This window comes from Neomonachus schauinslandi, chromosome 12 (assembly GCF_002201575.2).
Source record: "Neomonachus schauinslandi chromosome 12, ASM220157v2, whole genome shotgun sequence".
Taxonomy (NCBI): Eukaryota; Metazoa; Chordata; class Mammalia; order Carnivora; family Phocidae; genus Neomonachus; species Neomonachus schauinslandi.
In genome coordinates this window covers 18,984,723-19,004,346 of record NC_058414.1, presented here as the reverse complement: position 1 = coordinate 19,004,346, position 19,624 = coordinate 18,984,723, and the positions used below count along the sequence as shown (strand labels likewise).

Below are 19,624 nucleotides of genomic sequence, written 5' to 3'. Positions count from 1 at the left end.
ACATTCCTATCAGAAATGTTTGAGTAATCTAGTTATTTTTTATTTTTAGGATTGCTTCTTTTTTTTTTTTAAAGATTTTATTTATTTATTTGACAGAGAGAGACACAGCGAGAGAGGGAACACAAGCAGGGGGAGTGGGAGAGGGAGAAGCAGGCTCCCCGCAGAGCAGGGAACCCGATGCGGGACTCGATCCCAGGACCCTGGGATCATGACCTGAGCTGAAGGCAGTCGCTTAACCAACTGAGCCACCCAGGCGCCCTAGGATTGCTTCTTATACTTTATTTTTATAATTATATACTTAATGTGATTATGTCCTTCCACCCCTGAAGTAAGATAAAAAACGGATTATTCTTTCCATTGTTTGCTTCCTTATTAGAAACAGATATGTACATACATATTTATATTCCTTTCCTTACTTAGGTAAGTGATAGTATATTACAGTTTTTCCCACATTTCCTTTTTTCTCTTAAAAATAATGTGCTGAAGGGGCGCCTTGATGGCTCAGTCCTTAAGTGTCTGCCTTTGGCTCAGGTCATGATCCCGGGGTCCTGGGGTTGAGCTCCACGTTGGGCTCCCTGCTTGGCGGGGAGCCTGCTTCTCCCTCTCCCACTACCCCTGCTTGTGTTCCTGCTCTCTCTCTCTCTGTCAAATAAATAAATAAAATCTTAAAAAATAATAATAAAAATAATGTGCTGAAGATCACTTTATAGTAGTATATAGAGATTCATTTCTTTCCATCCCTTCAAGATGCTCCATCTTTTTCATGAAATAACATTCTTTTTTAACAGACTTTTTTGCTTTGAATATTTAATTTGAAAAAATACTAGTTTCCTAAGTAAAAAGTTATTTTCTTAAAAGCGTGCAATAGAGTCACTTAACGGTCATCTGCTAATTATGCTAGATAAGATCTAACTAAGGCAAGGGACAATACATATATTTTATATTGTTCGTTTTTCAGTAAGAACATCAGAAAAATTGTGAAGTTTATCACATTTAAAATGGATCTGCTTATATCTAAATTCATGAAAGGTTGATAAATAATCATTAATATTTTAATACAGGAATTTGGATAAAGAGAGGGCAGTGCTACTACAACGCCGGAAGAGGGAAAATATGTCAGGTAGGTGAAAAGGATCTATACTAAATTAAGATTAGTGTGATTGAGAGAATGAGTGGCCTGTATATTTTAGTCAGATGTAAACACCTTGCCAGTGAATGTTGATTGTATATATGACTTAGAATCAGGTAGAGATTTTAAATAGCCTTTTTTTATTTATAGATTATAGAATAAGAATGTACTTATTTTAGAAAATGTGGGAAGTAGAGGAAAATAAAAATTAAATCATTCATATTTTTCTACAAAGGTAACAAATTGGTTTAAGGAAGTATTAAAATATGTTGGCTTTTCAGGGAGATGGTGATCCATTAGTTTATCATATGGAATAGTATTTTTTTCATTTTTAGGAATAGATTTTAAAAGTATAACTACAGTACAACTTTCATTTTGGCTTAAAACGGTATTAATACAAATGGTTTTGAATAATCATAGTTTATTGAACTATTTCTGTTTGATGGACATTTAGGTTGTTTCCAGTATTTTTTGTTTTGTTTTTGTTACTACAAATAGTACCTTCAATGAAACCGTCTTGGTTAAGTTTTTTGGATTTTCGTTCACTTTATCTTTGGATACATACCTAGAAATAGGATTACTGGGTGAAAGGGTAAATGTAGAATTTTGCTAGATATGGCTAAATTCCCTTTCATAGGGAATTTTGAATTTCCTTGCAGTTTATGCAAGTGCTGGTTTCCAACAGTCATGGCATCTCAGTATATTGTCAGACTTTTGCATCTAGTTTAATGTATAAGAAATGGTACTTGCAGTTTGCATTTAAATGTATCTTACTTTGGGTGAGGTGAGGAAGTAAAAAAAATGTTTATTCTTCAGACAGATGGAGATACAAGTTTGCCATATAGAGTGCTGTTTTGTTTTTTATTTTGTTCGAAATAGTATTACAAGTACAATAATTTTTATTTTGCCTTGGAAGATGGTGATACCAGTGCAACTGAGAGTGGTGATGAGGTTCCTGTGGAATTATATACTGCATTTCAGCACACCCCAACATCGATTACTCTAACTGCTTCACGAGTTTCCAAGGTTAATGATAAAAGAAGGAAAAAAAGTGGGGAGAAAGAACAAAATATTGCAAAGTGTAAAAAAGTAAGTTTTTCCTTTCTTAAGATGAGTATATGGGAAGTGTGGGAGCTGAGTTTTACAGGAAAGGGAGATGAGTATTGGATGGTAGCCAGAAAAGGTGGCAGAATCTAAGCTTTTTAAAACTCATTTTAAAATTTTAATATGTTTTAAAGATTGGAGTGTAATAGAGAAGAATGTTTGCATAATGATTTGCAATCATCACTAATGAAACTAGTCATAGAAATGCAAAAGCTAAAAGAAAAAAGAAAAAATTGCTGTTTTACAAAACAGAAATAACAGTCCTAAATTTTTAATAGCTTATGAACAGGTAAAGGAGCACAGAATGATTGTGAATGATTGTTTATAGTTCTCTGAATCATATTTAATCATTTTTTTTAAAGATTTATTTGAGAGAGAGAGTGAGAGAGAGCATGAGAGGGGAAGAGGGTCAGAGGGAGAAGCAAACTCCCCACTGAGTGGGGAGCCCGATGTGGGACTCGATCCTGGGACTCCAGGATCACAACCTGAGCCGAAGGTAGTCGCTTAACCAACTGAGCCACCCAGGCGCCCCATATTTAATCATTTTAATAAGCCTCCGTATTTGTTGAATTTCTTATCATGTAGATTTCTTTCACTTAAATTGTATATGATAAATTATCCCAAGGATGTAATGGCACAAAACCATTTCTGGGCCACTTTTTCATTAAATTTGTTATAATTGCTATTGAAGATTTTTGTCTGCTCAGGTAAAAAATACTTTTCATGATGACTATATTGCTATTATAGAGTGAAATTATCCCTAGATATATAATCAGGGTTTTTTCAAAGAAAGCATTTTTTCCACGAGTAATTCTTCATGATATTATCTGGTTGTTTAATAGGCAGCATGTACTTTGAATTTTCTAATTTCACCTCCCTGTTTAAAATATACTTTGACTATAGCAGTCTTCACATATTATGTCGCTCTCCAGTTCTGCTGTTCTTCTACCTGTATTTTATCCATTCTGAATAATTTGTTACTAAATTCTACCTGCACTTTCTTGGTGTTACCTTTTTCTTTTTCTTTTTTTAAGTAAGCTCCACACCCAGTGTGGGGCTTGAACTTACGACCCTGTGATCAGGAGTCACAGGCTGTGCTGACTGAGCCAGCCAGGTGTCCCACTGGGTGTTATCTTTGCTTATGCTGTTCCCTTCTCCATTTAGAATATTCTCTTCTCAGGAATGCCTGGGTGGATCAGTCAGTTAAGCATCTGCCTTAGGCTCAGGTCATGATCCCAGGGTCCTAGGATCTAGCTGCATCAGGCTCCGTGCTCAGTGGGGAGCTTGCTTCCCCCTCTGCCTGCCGCTCCCCCTGCTTGTGTTCCCTCGCTCCCTCACTCTCTGTCAAATAAATAAAATCTTAAAAAAAAATGCCTCTTACAATTTAGGAATTCATGATTGGTATTGACTCACCTTTTTCATCTCATGCTTTCAAATTATGCTTTCCTATTTATTGTAAAAAAGTTACTTGAGTGGTGCCTGGGTGGCTCAGTCATTAAGTATCTGCCTTCGGCTCAGGTCATGATCCCAGGGTCCTGGGATTGAGCCCCACATTGGGCTCCCTGCTCGGCGGGAAGCCTGTTTCTCCCTCTGCCGCTCCCCCTGCTTGTGCTTTCTCTCTGTCAAATAAATAAATAAAATCTTCAAAATAAAAAAAGTTACTTGAAGGGTGCCTGGGTGGCTAGTCAGTTAAGCTTTCAACTCTTGATTTTGGCTCAGGTCGTGATCTCAGGATTGTGAGACTGAGCCCCCAGTCAGGCTCCATGCTCAGTGGGGAGTCTGCTTCTCCTCGCCCTCTCTCTCCTTTTTATTTTTTTCTCTCTCTCAAATAAATAAATCTTTTCAAAAAAATGTTACTTGGAAATTTTATCCTTGTATATTTGTTTTAGGTCATTTGGTTTAACAAATCTATTTTTTGAGTAAAGCATAGATTCTTTTTTTCTGGCTGGAATGACTTTTGGCTATTTAAAATGAATTAGTCCCAAGTGTTGATTGTGTCAAAGTTATTTCAGAATATTGCTGTATATTTAAAGAGAGATTTTTCTCTTGTGTTGTTAGTAAATATAGACAAGGATTAGAAAAAAAAAAATCCAGGAACTGTGCATACAAGATCTAGTTTGCTGTACCCACTGTTAAGGTTTTACTGTTATTTGAGGTTAATATGTAATTAAAAAATATATAACAGAGGATGTATACGGTTTTGCTTTTTATTCAGCCTGTTGCTGTTATAGCTAATTGTTAAAAATTTGAATGGCGTTTACAGTAGATGTTCTGGATAGATAACAGTTTTTAAATACTAATAAAACCCTAGCATGGTATTGGTGTTTCAGCAATTCAGGACTTTGACATGAAGTATTAATACTATTTTTTTTTAAGAGAGGAGGGACAGAGGGAGAGGCAGAGGGAGAGAGGGAGAGAGACTCTTAAACAAGCTCCACACTCAGCATGGAGCCTGAGGCGGGGCTTGCTCTCCTGACCTTGAGATCATGAACTGAGCAGAAATCAAGAATCGGACACTTGGGGTGCCGGGGTGGCTCAGTCATTAAGCGTCTGCCTTTGGCTCAGGTCATAATCCCGGGGTCCTGGGATCGAGCCCCGCATCAGACTTGCTGCTCGGCGGGAAGACTGCTTCACCCTCTCCCACTCCCCCGCTTGTGTTCCGTCTCTCTCTGTCAAATAAATAAATAAAATCTTTAAAAAAAAAGAATCGAACACTTAACTGACTGAGCTACCCTGGTGCCGCATGAACTCTTAATACTGTTAATGATGCACAATAACATAGAAAAAGACGTGTATTGTGACTATCCTTCAAATTCTTTTTTTTTTTTTTTTAATTTCAGCAGCATAGCCATTATCCAGCCTCAAAAATCTTTAAGTCATCTTTAGTTTTGGACGTTCAGATTTATTTTCAAAAGCACTATTGATTTTTTTCCTTTGGAATGTCTCTTATATTTTTATTTTTCTTCCTTTTGTTTCTACAAACCCTTATCACCTCATAGTAGTGCAGTAATAACTTACCATCTTTAATTTCTCCAACTTTATCCTCTTTCTGCTTCACAACATCCTACATTTGGTTATGTTTCCTGGGAATATTGTTCTTACATCTCTGCTCAGAAGTATTTTATTGATTCCTCCACCATAAAGAAAAGCATACCTGTATTTTAAGTCGGAATCATAAAATCTGACTTTAAATAAGGCTTCCATGATCTAATTTAAAATTTTTAGCCAATTTTATGTCTTACTCTTCAGTAGGTACAAGTGTGTGTCTTAGTTTTTCCTTGAATGTGACGTATTTTTTCCTATTTGCCTTCTTTCATATTTCTTTTTATAATTTTTAAAAATATTTATTTGAGAGAAAGGGAAAGCACAAAGGGAGGTACAGAGGGAAAGGGAGAAGCAGACTCCCTGCTGAGCAGGGAGCCCCCTGGGGCGCCTTGACCCTAGGACCCTGAGATCATGACCTGAGCGGAAGTAGACGCTTAACCTCCTGAGCCACCCAGGCGCCCCTCATATTTCTTTAGTACTAGGATTGTGTTCCTTTCAGTTGTTCATCTGAGTACTTCAATTCTCCAAAGTCTACCTAGCTCTTTTCACATGTTTTCCATGAAGGTTCATTGCCTTGTTTTTGTTAATAAATCTGCTTTCTTCTGACATGTAGTCTACACATAAACTTGACAGTTAAGTGTATTTGGATCTATATTGCTTACTCTCGGTTTATGTTTGTTAGTCTCCCTAGAGACTTTGGGGTGGAGTGATGACAAAGATAGGAATTACATGTTAAATACTACTTCAGGACCCAGCAGATTAGTGAGCTGTTACTAAATATTTATTGAATAAATACAACTGTTTATTACTTAAGCCTCACTACATGTTCAAATACACTTACTAGTTGACTTAGAGAAAGTAGTAACACTATTTTATCACTCCCAAAACTTACCTAATGACTTCAAAAAATTACTGTAATATTACAGAAAATTTGAGATTTTTTTAAAGCAATATCATATACATATTCTCATGTTCTTCAATAGTCTGCATTCTTTTTTTTTTAATTTGTGTATAGTTGATATACATTGTTACTTTAGTTTCAGGTATACAAAGTGTGCATTCTATTTTTTTTAAGATTTTATTTGAGAGCGAGAGAGAGAGAGCAAGAGCGAGTGTACAAGTGGAGGGGAGGGGCAGAGGGAGAGGGAGAAGCAGACTCCCCACTAAACAGGGAGCCTGATGTGGAACTTGACCTTTGCCGAATACAGATGCTTAACCGACTGAGCCACCCAGGTGCCCCATCTGCATTCTATTGTTAATAATAGAGTAATATTCTAGCAGATGACTTTAGTGAACTGATTGATTCTTAAATATTATATCCAGTTTAAAAAAAAACTAACTTAGAATTTCATGTTATTTCAGGCCTTTCGTGAAGGATCTAGGAAGTCATCAAGAGTAAAGGTAAATACATTAAATTTAAGTCCTTAGTACCAACTGTCAGTTTTTCAGGAGCTTACTAAGTGATTGCTTGTACATAATCTTTATGTTCTCTTCATTGTGTATCATGTCATTGCTTATTATCTTTAAGATATGGCACCATAGAGAAGTGGCACCATAGAGAATCCTCATTTGATTAATATGCCACTTTTGGAGTTTATTCACACTGTTAAAGTATTAAGCAAAAGGAGATGGTATGTAAGTAATTGCTAATATCAGATTTTGGATAATCTGAATTTCAGTTATTGCATTCCATGCCTCCCAGTACCACTTTGTATACTGGACATATGAATGCAAAATCACACTGAGAATTTGAAAATTTGCTATTTTTTTTTTTTTTTGGTATAATTGGGATTCTAGTGATTTAGTCAAGTAAGTTGTTATAAAATACTACAAAATCACCATTGAAGTACAAAGTAGTCCCCTGTACCTTGAATTAATTAGAATATATTCTCAATTTTGTAGATGTCCAGATTGCTGAGAGAGGCAAGGCGTGTCAGCTCTGCCTCCCCCTAAAAGATAGTTGTTGGATCGCAGAGGTCAGCTGTGTAGTGTGACTATAGCTTTCGAGGTGATGTGGTTCAAGGATAATGGGTTTCTCAAGTTGTCAGATAGTAAAATAGGATGTGGGGAGCATGTTACAGTATATTTGTTGTGCCCATAGTGTAAAGCATAATAGTTATTCATTATTCCATGTTCTCTGGAAAACAGATCATTAAGCAGCTGTCTAGTGATGATGATTGCATGCTTTTGTAGTTCTTTCTCAAGAAAGTTAATACATGGTGTCACTCAACAGACTGCAAGCCCAAAGTTTCATAGAATGTTCTTAAAGTTGGGGATTTTATACTTACTATATATTTAACTTGGGTTTATGGGATATTCTCTGACATAGCATACAGTCTGAAAAAGTTTTTGAATTCAGCTAGTGGAGACTTAATATTCTTGATAGTTTCCTTTTCTTTCTAATTTATGCAGTCATTCCAATAGCAGGTTTATTGAAGATGGTGCATCTTTTACTTAAGTGAAATATTTTCATTTGTTATGTAAAGAAATGACTAAGGAAGTAAACTTTTAATAATGCTTTGTGCATCTTTAAAGATATTTTTTTACTTCACTCAGATACCTCATTGAGATCATAACAGTTCCAGTTAATAATTCTATAGTATTTATAGGTTCAAGAGATACAGAAGAATTTACTGTATCTAATATATACCAGGTCAGTAGAAGGCTTGGGTGGGGGAGAGAGTAAAAAAGAAAGAAAAAATTTTAAAATTTAAGATTTCTTCAATAAAGCTGATGAAAGCTTTGGCATGTAGTATTTCATATTTGTGTAAAAATCTGTTACAAGGTGGTCATTATAATGTGGGATTTATAATTACATAAAATATCAGTTGGTAAAAATAAACCTACTCCTGTCAAATAGTTGAACAACTTACTATAGTTTGTTTCATTGTAGGAAAGAATGATACTTTTTGATAAATTTTAGTGTTACTGTATGTGTGTACATGTCTAACAGGATATAGAAGGGTTTTTATGAATTCTACATGTGATTTTAAAATTTTAGTTATGTAGGTTGTACATATTTTAGAAATAATCTTTTCTCATCAAGGTGTTCAGTGTTGTAGAAAGAAACTGATGAATAGCATTTACAAAAAATTGAAATGTCATGTGTTAAAACCAATTATAAATTAGAAATCTGAATGATGCTACTGAAACATAAATATTTTTGTTATCTGCATTGATTGATTTTCATTCTAAGATTGCAAATAAGAATTGTTGTGGGAGGGGCACCTGGGTGGCTTAGTCATTAAGTGTCTTCCTTTGGCTCAGGTCATGATTCCAGGGTTCTGGGATCAAGCCCCACGTTGGGCTCGGTGGGGAGCCTGCTTCTCCCTCTCCCTCTGACACTCCCCTTTATGCTTGTGTTTGCTCTCTCTGTCTCTGTCAAATAAATAAAAGCTTAAAAGAAAAAAATAAAGAATTGTTGTGGGAGTCCACATTTTAATATATTTTTTAAATGTGTGGTAATTGTGCCTATCTATAAATTGCATTCCAGCAAGAGAAGTGTCCCCTTTTGTTGTTGTTGTTTTTTTTTTTTAAAGATTTTTTTTATTTTTAAGTAATCTCTACACCCACCATGGGGCTCAAACTCACCACCCCAAGATCAAGAGTCGCATGCTCCTCTGACTGAGCCAGCCAGGCGACCCCCCTTTTTGCTCTGTAACAGATTAAGAGAAGCTGTAACTTTTTGTACTTGGCATTTAGCATTCTTATCTTATGGGTTTTTAGTAGGAGGTATAGATGAAGAGCAAGTATTTAAGTTTAAAGGTCCGTGCTGTTACTGTGACCCTTGAATTTAGACTATGAACCATTTTGGGTCGTTTTACATTCTGTGAGACATTTTGTTCTCATGTCAAATTTATCATGTGGACAGTTGATTATAGATCTTGAAATTACACTAAATTAAGATATCAAAGTGTATTTTTAAATAAAACATGTTAAAATTGTAGTCTATCAGAACTGAGTACAAGGTAGATATTGACAGACTCTAATAAAAAATTTCATGTTATCTTTTTTTTTTTAGAAAGTGCCCAAGAGAGCAGTGGGGGAGGGGCACAAGGAGAGGGGGAGAGAGAGAATCTTAAGCAGGCTCCACGCCCAGCTCGGGGGCCCATGCGGGTCTTCATCTCACGGCCCTGAGATCATGACTTGAGCCAAAATCAAGAGTTGGACACTTAACTGACTCACCAGCCAGGTGCCCCTACGCTCTTTTTTTTTAACCATTAGCTGACAGTGACTCCACAAAGTTTTGGGTATTTGCAGTTTTATTATTGGCCTCCATTTGGCCACAGTGCTGGTGTCATTGAAGCCTGAATTTATGCTAGTGCAACATCACGGGGCCTCCTTTAGTTTTCTAAGTCCTTATTTGTCTGGCATGCAGTATAAAGACATAGTAGGCTGCTCATTTGTGGTCTGTTTTTGTCTAGGACCAACTCAGATTTATATTATGTTCTTTTTCTTTTTTTTTTTTTTTAAAGATTTTATTTATTTATTTGACAGACAGACACAGCGGGAGAGGGTACACAAGCAGGGGGAGTGGGAGAGGGAGAAGCAGGCTTCCTGCCGAGCAGGGAGCCCGATGCGGGGCTCGATCCCAGGACCCTGGGATCATGACCCGAGCCGAAGGCAGATGCCCAACGACTGAGCCACCCAGACGCCCCTATATTATGTTCTTTTACATAGATTATCATTTATTTGTGTGTGTGTGTGTGTGTATAAATACATATAAATACTTAGAAGTCCAGATATTAATGCTTAGTTTGCTGTGGTTTTAGGGTTCTGCTCCAGAGATTGATCCTTCATCTGATGGTTCAAATTTTGGATGGGAGACAAAAATCAAAGCGTGGATGGATCGATACGAAGAGGCAAACAGTAACCAATATAGTGAGGGTGTTCAGAGGGAGGCACAAAGAATAGCTCTGAGATTAGGCAATGGAAATGACAAAAAAGAAATAAATAAATCAGATTTGAATACCAACAGTTTGCTCTTCAAACCTCCTGTTGAGGTAAGTACATCATTTGCCAAAAAAAATTATGAAAGAAAAACCATTTTCTAATGCATATCTCGAGTAGTTATATTGAAAGCAATCAGGTTTAATTAATCTCAGCATTTCTCTGATTTTAGAGCCATATACAAAAAAATAAGAAAATTCTGAAATCCGCAAAAGATTTGCCTCCTGATGCACTTATCATTGAGTACAGAGGGAAGTTCATGCTAAGAGAACAGTTTGAAGCAAATGGATATTTCTTTAAGAGGTATATTCATGTATTTTACCACTTATCTGTAGTTAAGAATTGTTTTTCGCTATTTTACTGAGATGCTGTCTGTGTTCGTATGTATTTTGCTTTCCTAAGTGATCATTTTGATCACTTTGATCATCATTTAAAAGTGTAGTGTGATTGAACAGTGCCTAACGATAACTTTTGAACTATAATAAGATATAGCAAAAAGCAGATGTATTCCTCAGTCTCTTACCCATCTCTATCTTGCTGACACTCCTACAGCAGTCTACTTCAAAGATAAACTGCAGCAATACAGGTGGATGTTAATTAAAAACTCTAATGATTACGTAAGATTATAAGGACTCCTTCTGCATCCAGTACCTTTCCCAACTCTTTGTAACATAATTGGTAGACCCTGAAAAGACCATTGGTGATCACAGGCAAAACCCCTTCCTCTTTATTAGATGTTAGATTTGCTCTTACATTATTGCCACCACTTTCACTGCCACTTTCTTGGTCCTGGAATGTCTCTGGAGTCTCTTCTGTGGTTTGTGATTTTGATGGGGATTTGATGTTGTGACCCATTGCTTCCCTGAGGTCTGGAAATAGTTGGTATCTCTAGAGAGATAACATTCTCAGTCTATATGATTATTAAAAGTATTTGTTTATAACTTGAGTTTTTAAGATTTGAAACATAAACAAGAATACTTTTACATACTAATTTTATCTGAAACAGTGCTATAAATCAAACTTAAGTGCACTAGGAAATAAGGATTTTAAAGGCATCCAGTTATGAATCCTTCTGTAAAGGCAGTAGTCACTCCCTTTTTATTTTTCCTTGTAAATTTGAATTTCTACTTTCAATTAATTACCTTTGATTTAGATAAGATTATTGGAGCAGTTAAAAATCTAATTAGCATGAACTAGCCCTTAATGAATGGGGTCTGGTATCAGATTGCCTGTATTCAAATCTTGGCTTCACTATTTACTTTGAGTCTTTTATAAGTTTGTTAATATGTTAATGTTTATAATGCATTTCTTTCTTTGTAGACCATATCCTTTTGTTTTATTTTATTCTAAATTTCACGGGCTAGAAATGTGTGTTGATGCAAGGACTTTTGGGAATGAGGCTCGGTTCATCAGGCGTTCTTGTACACCCAATGCAGAGGTAAGCTTATAGAAATCTTTTTGGGAGGCAGGGGTTTGGGGGGTGTATGGAATCAAGTATCAAACAAATCTGGTAGCCTTTTTAACCATTGATGCATTTTATTATTTCCCAGTGTGATTCCATTGTGAAAAATTAGGTGATATTGGGCTGTGAGGTCTTAAAAATGACTTTGCACATTGAAGAAATTGTGATGTTCTTTGTAAAAGAAAATACTGGACTTCTGTTTATTTCTGAAGCTCTATTTATGGGTCAAATACATGATCTGATTGGCAAGATAGATGACAAAACTGAAAGCTAAAGTAGATTTTATATGTGCTACTATAAAATTTTTTATAAAACTGTTCTAATTTGGAGCCTAAAGTAGTATTTCTGGGTTTGGTTTGGGTTTTTTTTTTTCACACGCCAAAATAAACATTAATTTATAGCTATGTTACAGTTGAGTATAGGTTTTGAAACCAGAACTTTCTAGATTCGTGTCTTCTCTTTGACGAACCAGCTTTGTAACCTTGCCTATGCTTGTTTTACCTTTAAAAACTTGTTAAGAGGACTAAAGGAGTTAATACATGTGAAGTACCTAGAACAGTGTAAGTATGGTGTTAACTGTACCATTACTCATGACTTCATGTCATCAAATCGAAGGTACCATCCCTTATAAAACTCCCAATTTCAGGGGGAGGGGAAAAATACGCATTTTGCAGTCAATGAAGTGTAGTATTTGCTTTTTAATGCTACATGGTGGACTGTAGAGTTTGCATCACTGTACTTGCAACTACCACCGATTTATAGTTACAAGTCTTGTAATTGCATATTTTTCCCATTGTACTCATGAATTACTTTGAAAAGTTTTCAAAATTGCAGGATGAGGTGCTTCTAAAGATAGAGAATAATTTATAAAAATGTAAAATTATTCTTTTAACTAACAGGTGAGGCATGAAATTGAAGATGGAACCATACATCTTTACATTTATTCTATACAGAGTATTCCAAAGGGAACTGAAATAACTATTGCCTTTGATTTTGACTATGGGAATTGGTAAGTCCAAGTTTCTAAATATGTTATCTGTTTTGAAATAGTTCCTTAAGGTCCTCCTAAAAATCGAGGTATTGTCATTACTTCCATAGCTTTTTAATTGTATTTATTATGAGGCAATGAAATGTACTTGAAAACAAGCATTTTGGTGTCAACTTCCACTAAGCGTTATTACTTAGTTCTTTTCCAAACTTTATTATTGTAATGTAAATGATCATAGTAATTAAAAAAGGTAGTCCTAATTCAGCCATACAACACTGACCTTGTTTACATGAGACTTTGTTCTTTCTGGTATTTTAGGGGGTACAGTTTTAGTCTTAGAGTTAATTTGGCTGATCAGTGTGAATGGATAATTTCACTTTTGCCCCTCAAACAAAAGAAATTGTGTAAATTTTCTTTGCAGTATAAATTGAAAGGTTTTGTTGGAGTCCTGTAAGGAAATTCTGAGAACTGTTGTTCTGAAACACTAGGGAAATAAACTTAATTCTGAGCATAAAAACTTCAGTTTAAATTCTCTGTAAATTATATTCTGTAGTGTTTTGCTTTCACCTTTTCTCATTCATTTCCTTTGAGATTTGGTTCTACTCCGTGTAGCTCTAGTTCACTTATTTTCATAGCCAATGGCATTTATTCATCCCTCTTATTGGATCTTTAGATTTACCAAAACTGTTTCTATGACTTTTTGAACATGTCTTTATGGGCACATGTTCTCTCTATGGGAGGGAATTTAGGGGGTGTGCTTGCTCAGCTCTAGGATGCGCACGGCTTCAGTGTTTACCAGACATGGGGTGATGAATAGTTTCTATTCTCACACCCTTCTTCCTTGCTCCACTTCCTTACGACTTTTAAAAACTGATGCTAATCCATGTGAAATGGTATCTTTTTATGTTTTTAATTATCATTTTCCTTATTTTATGATCCCAAGGATCTTTTTGTATTATTAATTTGTCATTTGGATTTCCTCTCTTATGAATTGTTTAATCATCTTCAATTTTCCTGCTGGACAGTCTTTTTCTGATTTTTGAGGGGGAGAGGGGGATGGTTCTTTTTGTATCCTGTAGTCTATTTGGTTACAAGCATTTCAATTCATTTCCTCCTATTCTGTATTTTATTTTCAAAATTTTGTATGGTAACCTGTTTAAATGAGTCAGTTTTACATGCCTATTATGTTTTCTGTCAGTGAAATTCCACTTCCTGCACTGTGCATCTCTACTTGATTGTTGGGAGTCAAATTTAGTATAGCTTACTAAGCATTACCTTGTTAGCCCCTTTTCTCCCAGATGGTGGAAAATTTAGCATAATGGCTCTTTGCTCATTGCTTTGAAAGACTGTTTCCCATAAGTGGTTAAGAATATAAGCTTTTTATAATCTGACTGGTTTCAAATCCTAGCTTGGTTGCTTATTATTAGCTATGTAACTTTGGACCAATTCTTCATCTCATTATATCGTAACAGGAGAATAATAATACTCACCTAACAGGAATGTTTTGAAGATTCAGTGAGTTTAAGATATGTAGAGTGTTTAAAACAGTTCCTGGCACAAAATAAGTGCTTTTAATAAACATTAGCTGTTTGCCATCATTATTTGCCGTTGTTATGCTACAATCAAAGAAAACGTCTAGAAAGAGTTTCAACCTAGTTTCTAGTAATACCTAATTTGGGGAGGTGGGGGCATTAGATCATCAGTTTTTGAGTTCTATCCCTGATTCACAGATTTTAGCCAGTTTGACTTATACAATCTTGAAATTGAGTAAGGAGCAGTATTGGGAACTTAGGAAAGTAAATTATTTTTATGGCAAACAAACATTAAATTACTTAAAACATGTAAAATGGGAGGCTTCTACTGTTTAACTCAGGTTTGGGCATTTTGCCTGCATCCTGGAGAGAAACTAAATGATGGTGGTAGGGATATGGAGGGCAGAGTTAAGAAATACTGAGGAGATGAAAAATGTGAGCTTTGGACTCACACAGACCTGTACCTGAATGCTGTCCCAACCGTTTAGTAACTGTGTCACTTCGGACAAAATGCTGAACCTCTCTGCACTTTTAATCTTCTCTGTATGGTAGAAGTAATAATTATCACTGCAGTGAAAATGAGAGATAGTGCAGTTATTTTTCAAGTGTCCATTTGAAAGAGGGAACACCTAAGAGCGGCAAAGGGAAACATAACTTCACGTTTTTTCAAGGTGGCTTTTTAAAGACACCTGGTTATCTAAGTCATTTCTTTTTTTTTTTTTTTTTTTTATAATTTTTTTTTCAAGATTTTATTTATTTATCTGACAGAAAGAGAGAGACAGGAGAGAGGGAACACAAGCAGGGGGAGTGGGAGAGGGAGAAGCAGGCTTCCCGCGGAGCAGGGAGCCCGATGCGGGACTCGATCCCAGGACCCCGGGATCATGACCTGAGCCGAAGGCAGCCGCTTAACTGACTGAGCCACCCAGGCGCCCCTATCTAAGTCATTTCTTAAAGTATAAGACATAGTTCAGGCTTCGGACCACTGAAGTAAATACCATTTTTGCCTTAATGTGAGCCAAAGAATCATTTTACTTAAAAGGACTCAATTTTAATTTATTGAGTTTTTTTTTTTTTCTTTCTTCTAAACCATAACTGGGTCAGAAATCAACTTCTTTTTTTTTTTTTTTTAAGATTTTTATTTATTTATTAGAGAGAGACAGACAGCAAGGAGGGAACATAAGCAGGGGGGGAGTGGGAGAGGGAGAAGCAGACTCCCCGCCAAGCAGGGAGCCCGAGATGCGGCGCTCGATCCCAGGACCCTGTGATCATGACCTGAGCTGAAGGCAGTCGCGTAATGACTGAGCCACCCAGGCACCCCCAGAAATCAACTTGTAATGATTATGTTTTTTAAATGAGGGGAAAAAACTTCTTTTGTGATAGTTACCATGGGAATGCAAATGAGTGAAAAGTAAGGATTGCTTATAAGTAGTAGTAGTAGTAGCATACAATTTTACAGAGTTGCAGCTTAAAATGGATTAGAAAATTTTGCACTTTGTGTCTTGAATAAATATTTAACTGGTTATCTTTCCAGTAAATACAAGGTGGACTGCGCATGCCTCAAAGAAAATCCAGAGTGCCCTGTTCTAAAACGTAGTTCTGAATCCACGGAAAACATCAATAGTGGTTATGAGACCAGAAGGAAAAAAGGAAAAAAAGAAAAGGATATTTCAAAAGAAAAAGATACGCAAAATCAGAATATTACTTTGGATTGTGAAGGAACAACCAACAAAATGAAGAGCCCAGAAACTAAACAGAGAAAGCTTTCTCCATTGAGACTATCAGTATCAAATAATCAGGTACTGAACTATGCTCTTCTGATTCTCAACAGAAGCCAGCAAAAGAAAATAATCTGTCATATTTTAACCTCTTTTTTATGTAAAATGGTTTAAAATTTTTAAGTTAAATCTGTTATTTAATGAAGTGCTTAGAAACATGAAACACAAGTAGAATTTGTGCAGTGTTTGTTAAGCTTGTTAAACAACTCAGCCAGCAAGTCCTTGCAGAATTGAATACAAGATTTTTCTATAACTGGGTAATTTAAAAACTTCTCCCAGATGGTATTGTCCTTAGGTTAATAATAAGTGTTTTGTTTTGTTTTTTAAAGATTTTATTTATTTATTTGATAGGCACATCCAGAGAGGGAACACAAGCAGGGGGAGTGAGAGAGGGAGAAGCAGGCTTCCCACTGAGCAGGGAGCCCGATGCGGGGCTCGATCCCAGGACCCTGGGATCATGACCTGAGCCAAAGGCAGACGCTTAACGACTGAGCCACCCTGGCACCCCAATAATAAGTGTTCTTTTTTTTTTTTTTAAAGATTTTATTTATTTATTTGACAGAGAGAGAGCGAGAGCAGGAACACAAGCAGGGGGAGTGGGAGAGGGAGAAGCAGGCTTCCCGCCGAGCAGGGAGCCTGATGGCGGAACTCGATCCCAGGACCCTGGGATCATGACCTGAGCCAAAGGCAGATGCTTAACGACAGCCACCCAGGCGCCCAATAAGTGTTCTTTTTTTCTTTTTAAAGTTTTTTTTTTTTTTAAAGATTTTATTTATTTATTCATAAGAGACAGAGAGAGAGAAAGGCAGAGGAAGAAGCAGGCTCCCCACAGAGCAGGGAGCCCGATGTGGGACTCGATCCCAGGACCCTGGGATCATGACCCGAGGCAAAGGCAGACGCTTAACCATCTGAGCCACCCAGGCGCCCATAAGTATTCTTAAAGTCTTAATTTCCTTTTTTTAAACATTTGGGGCATAATTATATCAATTCTATAAGGATAAGAGAGGATTTTTCAGAGAAAATTCTCTTAACACATAAGATAATTTTGGGGGATGAGTTTGGCCCATATGTCTGCCCTGCCAGCGATGCCCTCTACATAAATGGAAGTTAGGAGGGACCATTTAAAATGAAAATTAAGTAAGGTTTCACTCATCTCCAGTACCCCGTCTTCCGTAATTCGGTAATCAATTTAATGATAATTTCCCATAAGCTTTAAATTGAACAAACATTTATTGAGCACTTGGTGTCAATAGGCGCCAGGTTTTATGAAGTAATTTTATGTTTATGTTTTGGGAAGAATATAAACAGAAGGCTGTGCTACCATATTTGACCTTGTGGGCTCTATTAATAACATTATTGACTAGAACTTTAAAAAGCAAAATTACTTAATTTTGAAAATTTTCTTGATTTAAAACGAGTTTTAAAGTTCTGAAATGGATTTCAGTAGGCTTGTACTTTTATTTTGTTGAATGCATTAGTAGTGGTCGAAAGGCATTTATAATAGTTCATTGTCCCTAGTTTGTAGATGAAATAGTAGTTTCTTTTATAAAGCAGTCATTTCCATCTTTCAGGAACCAGATTTTATTGATGACATAGAAGAAAAAACTCCCATTAGCAATGAAGTAGAAATGGAATCGGAGGAGCAGATTGCAGAGAGGAAAAGGAAGATGGTAAGTTGGGAAGCCAGTAGCTGCTTCGTGCTGTCTCTTGGGCTGGTGACAGCTGCTTGTCCCATAGTAGTTGTTGCTGCCTTTAGGAGAGTTTTGACCCTGTTCTTTGTTTCAAGTTAGCAAACATGATGTGCCACTGAGCATTTCTCTTTGGCTTTGTTATTACCATGCAAGTAACTTGCACGAATCTTCCCTGTTTTTATGTGTGTTCGTTAGAAATTTTAGAATGTGTGACATTTAACATTTTTGAAGCTGAGAACTATTAATAAATTTTAATGCCAGAATTACTGTTCAGAATGTCTTTCATTAGCGAAATGTATCTTTTCTCTTCGTAATTTAATGTAAAGCAAAAATGGAATTTTAAAGCTTATAACAGCGCCAAATAAATGACTTATGTAAGAAAAACCCCACTCTTTGGTAGCTACTATGTCTGTATCTCATACTGGTATCATAAAATAAGGTTTTCATTAAAATGCATTTGGTATTTATGTTCTTTGTTCTACTTTTTATACAGATATTTGTAAGTAAATAATACAAGATATTTTCTTAGAAATCCACGTTAATTTAGCAGTGGCTATAATATTTAGACCAGTTTGCCTAAGGATTTGAAAATGATTTTATACACCAATTAATAATCTTAGTATGGGTTTCCCCCACTCCCTTTTATTTTATATGCTTCCTTGTTTCCTATCTGTGATTTTCATGCTGTATTGCATGGAATCTCAGGTGTCCTATACTTAGGGTAGGGAGGGATAAGATCTTTGGAATTTAGTCATTGTAGGCCTACTTAATGTAAGTCTGTTATATTGCCTGGATGGTCATTCCTGTAACAGTATTTCATTGTTGCTGTTCAGAATTATGAGAGCCATGTGGAACTGTTTCACAGCTTCTGGATTTCAGAGACACTGCTCTGAGGGGACAGGGTGATGTTTAAAAAACTATAGGAGAAAGTACTGAAGGAATTGGTTATAAAGAGAGGAGTTTTTTCCTTAAATCTAAAGGAATTCTTGAACCCTTTTCAAAATTTGGATACATCTAAATTATCTGTCTACTCAAATTACCTGTGGCCCTCTCTTGACTAGATTTTCAGTATTGGCCCATTCATTCCACGATAGCCACAGCAGGGCAAAACCGATTTAGAGTATCACTGGGTTTTGGATGAGGCATGTGTCTGGTAGGAGGAGCCTCTTTTCACAAGAGACTTGAAGGGCTGTAACAACTGCTTTGAAAAAATCATGAGATTAAAAAAAAAAGGTTTATTTAATGCCCTTACAATAATTTTACTCAGATTGCATTTTTAAAAAAGTTTTTATGACTGTAGGGCTACTTTAAAAATATCTCTCTTTTAATGCTGAGAAAATCGTGAACTTAGAACATCCTCATTTTCAGATCCCAGAAGAAAATAGAAATACCCTTTTGCTGATGGAACTTTGGACAGATAAAAAAGGCTTACTTGGTCCATTTTTGGTCCTGATTTTACCTGTTATAGTATGCTGTATTAATTAAATAATAATTATTAATATATTTATTAATATATTTTATGTTACATATAATTAATAAATTAATATAATAATTAAAATCTGTGTCCATTTTAGCATATTCATTTTAATATCTGCTTCTAAGGTTGCTGTGCAGCTGGGTATTTTTCATTCAAGTAAATTGTGGAAAACTTGAAAAGTATCAGTGTTTAGAATTTGTCTGGTATTTTGAAGGGATATGAAAAAAATACTTAAAAATATTTGCTCCTTGACCTGTAGCTCTCAAAATCATTGCAGTGTTACTATGTCTAATTGGTACATTTGCTTTGATATCTCAATTACAGAATTTTTGGATATACTCAAATAAGCAGAATGTGAAAGCATGCATCCTAGGATTCTCAAGCCAACTGGCATGGTCTCCCCCACCCCTGCCAACATATTAGTATTTGTGAGGAACAAAATATTTGGTTTTGAAAAGTTTGAATATTAAT

The 19,624-nt window shown here is 35.9% G+C and overlaps 1 protein-coding gene across 1 annotated transcript in view; it reads left to right on the top strand.

Moving 5' to 3' along the window:
- Nucleotides 1-19,624, top strand: part of KMT2E (lysine methyltransferase 2E (inactive)) — a 92,131-nt gene that overhangs the window by 53,064 nt on the left and 19,443 nt on the right. Inside the window, 9 exon segments of the mRNA XM_044920181.1 lie at nt 1,062-1,120; nt 2,046-2,218; nt 6,641-6,679; nt 10,051-10,281; nt 10,401-10,531; nt 11,549-11,666; nt 12,590-12,699; nt 15,742-16,006; nt 17,557-17,655. Of these exon segments, the coding sequence (XP_044776116.1) occupies nt 1,062-1,120; nt 2,046-2,218; nt 6,641-6,679; nt 10,051-10,281; nt 10,401-10,531; nt 11,549-11,666; nt 12,590-12,699; nt 15,742-16,006; nt 17,557-17,655 (1,225 nt within the window).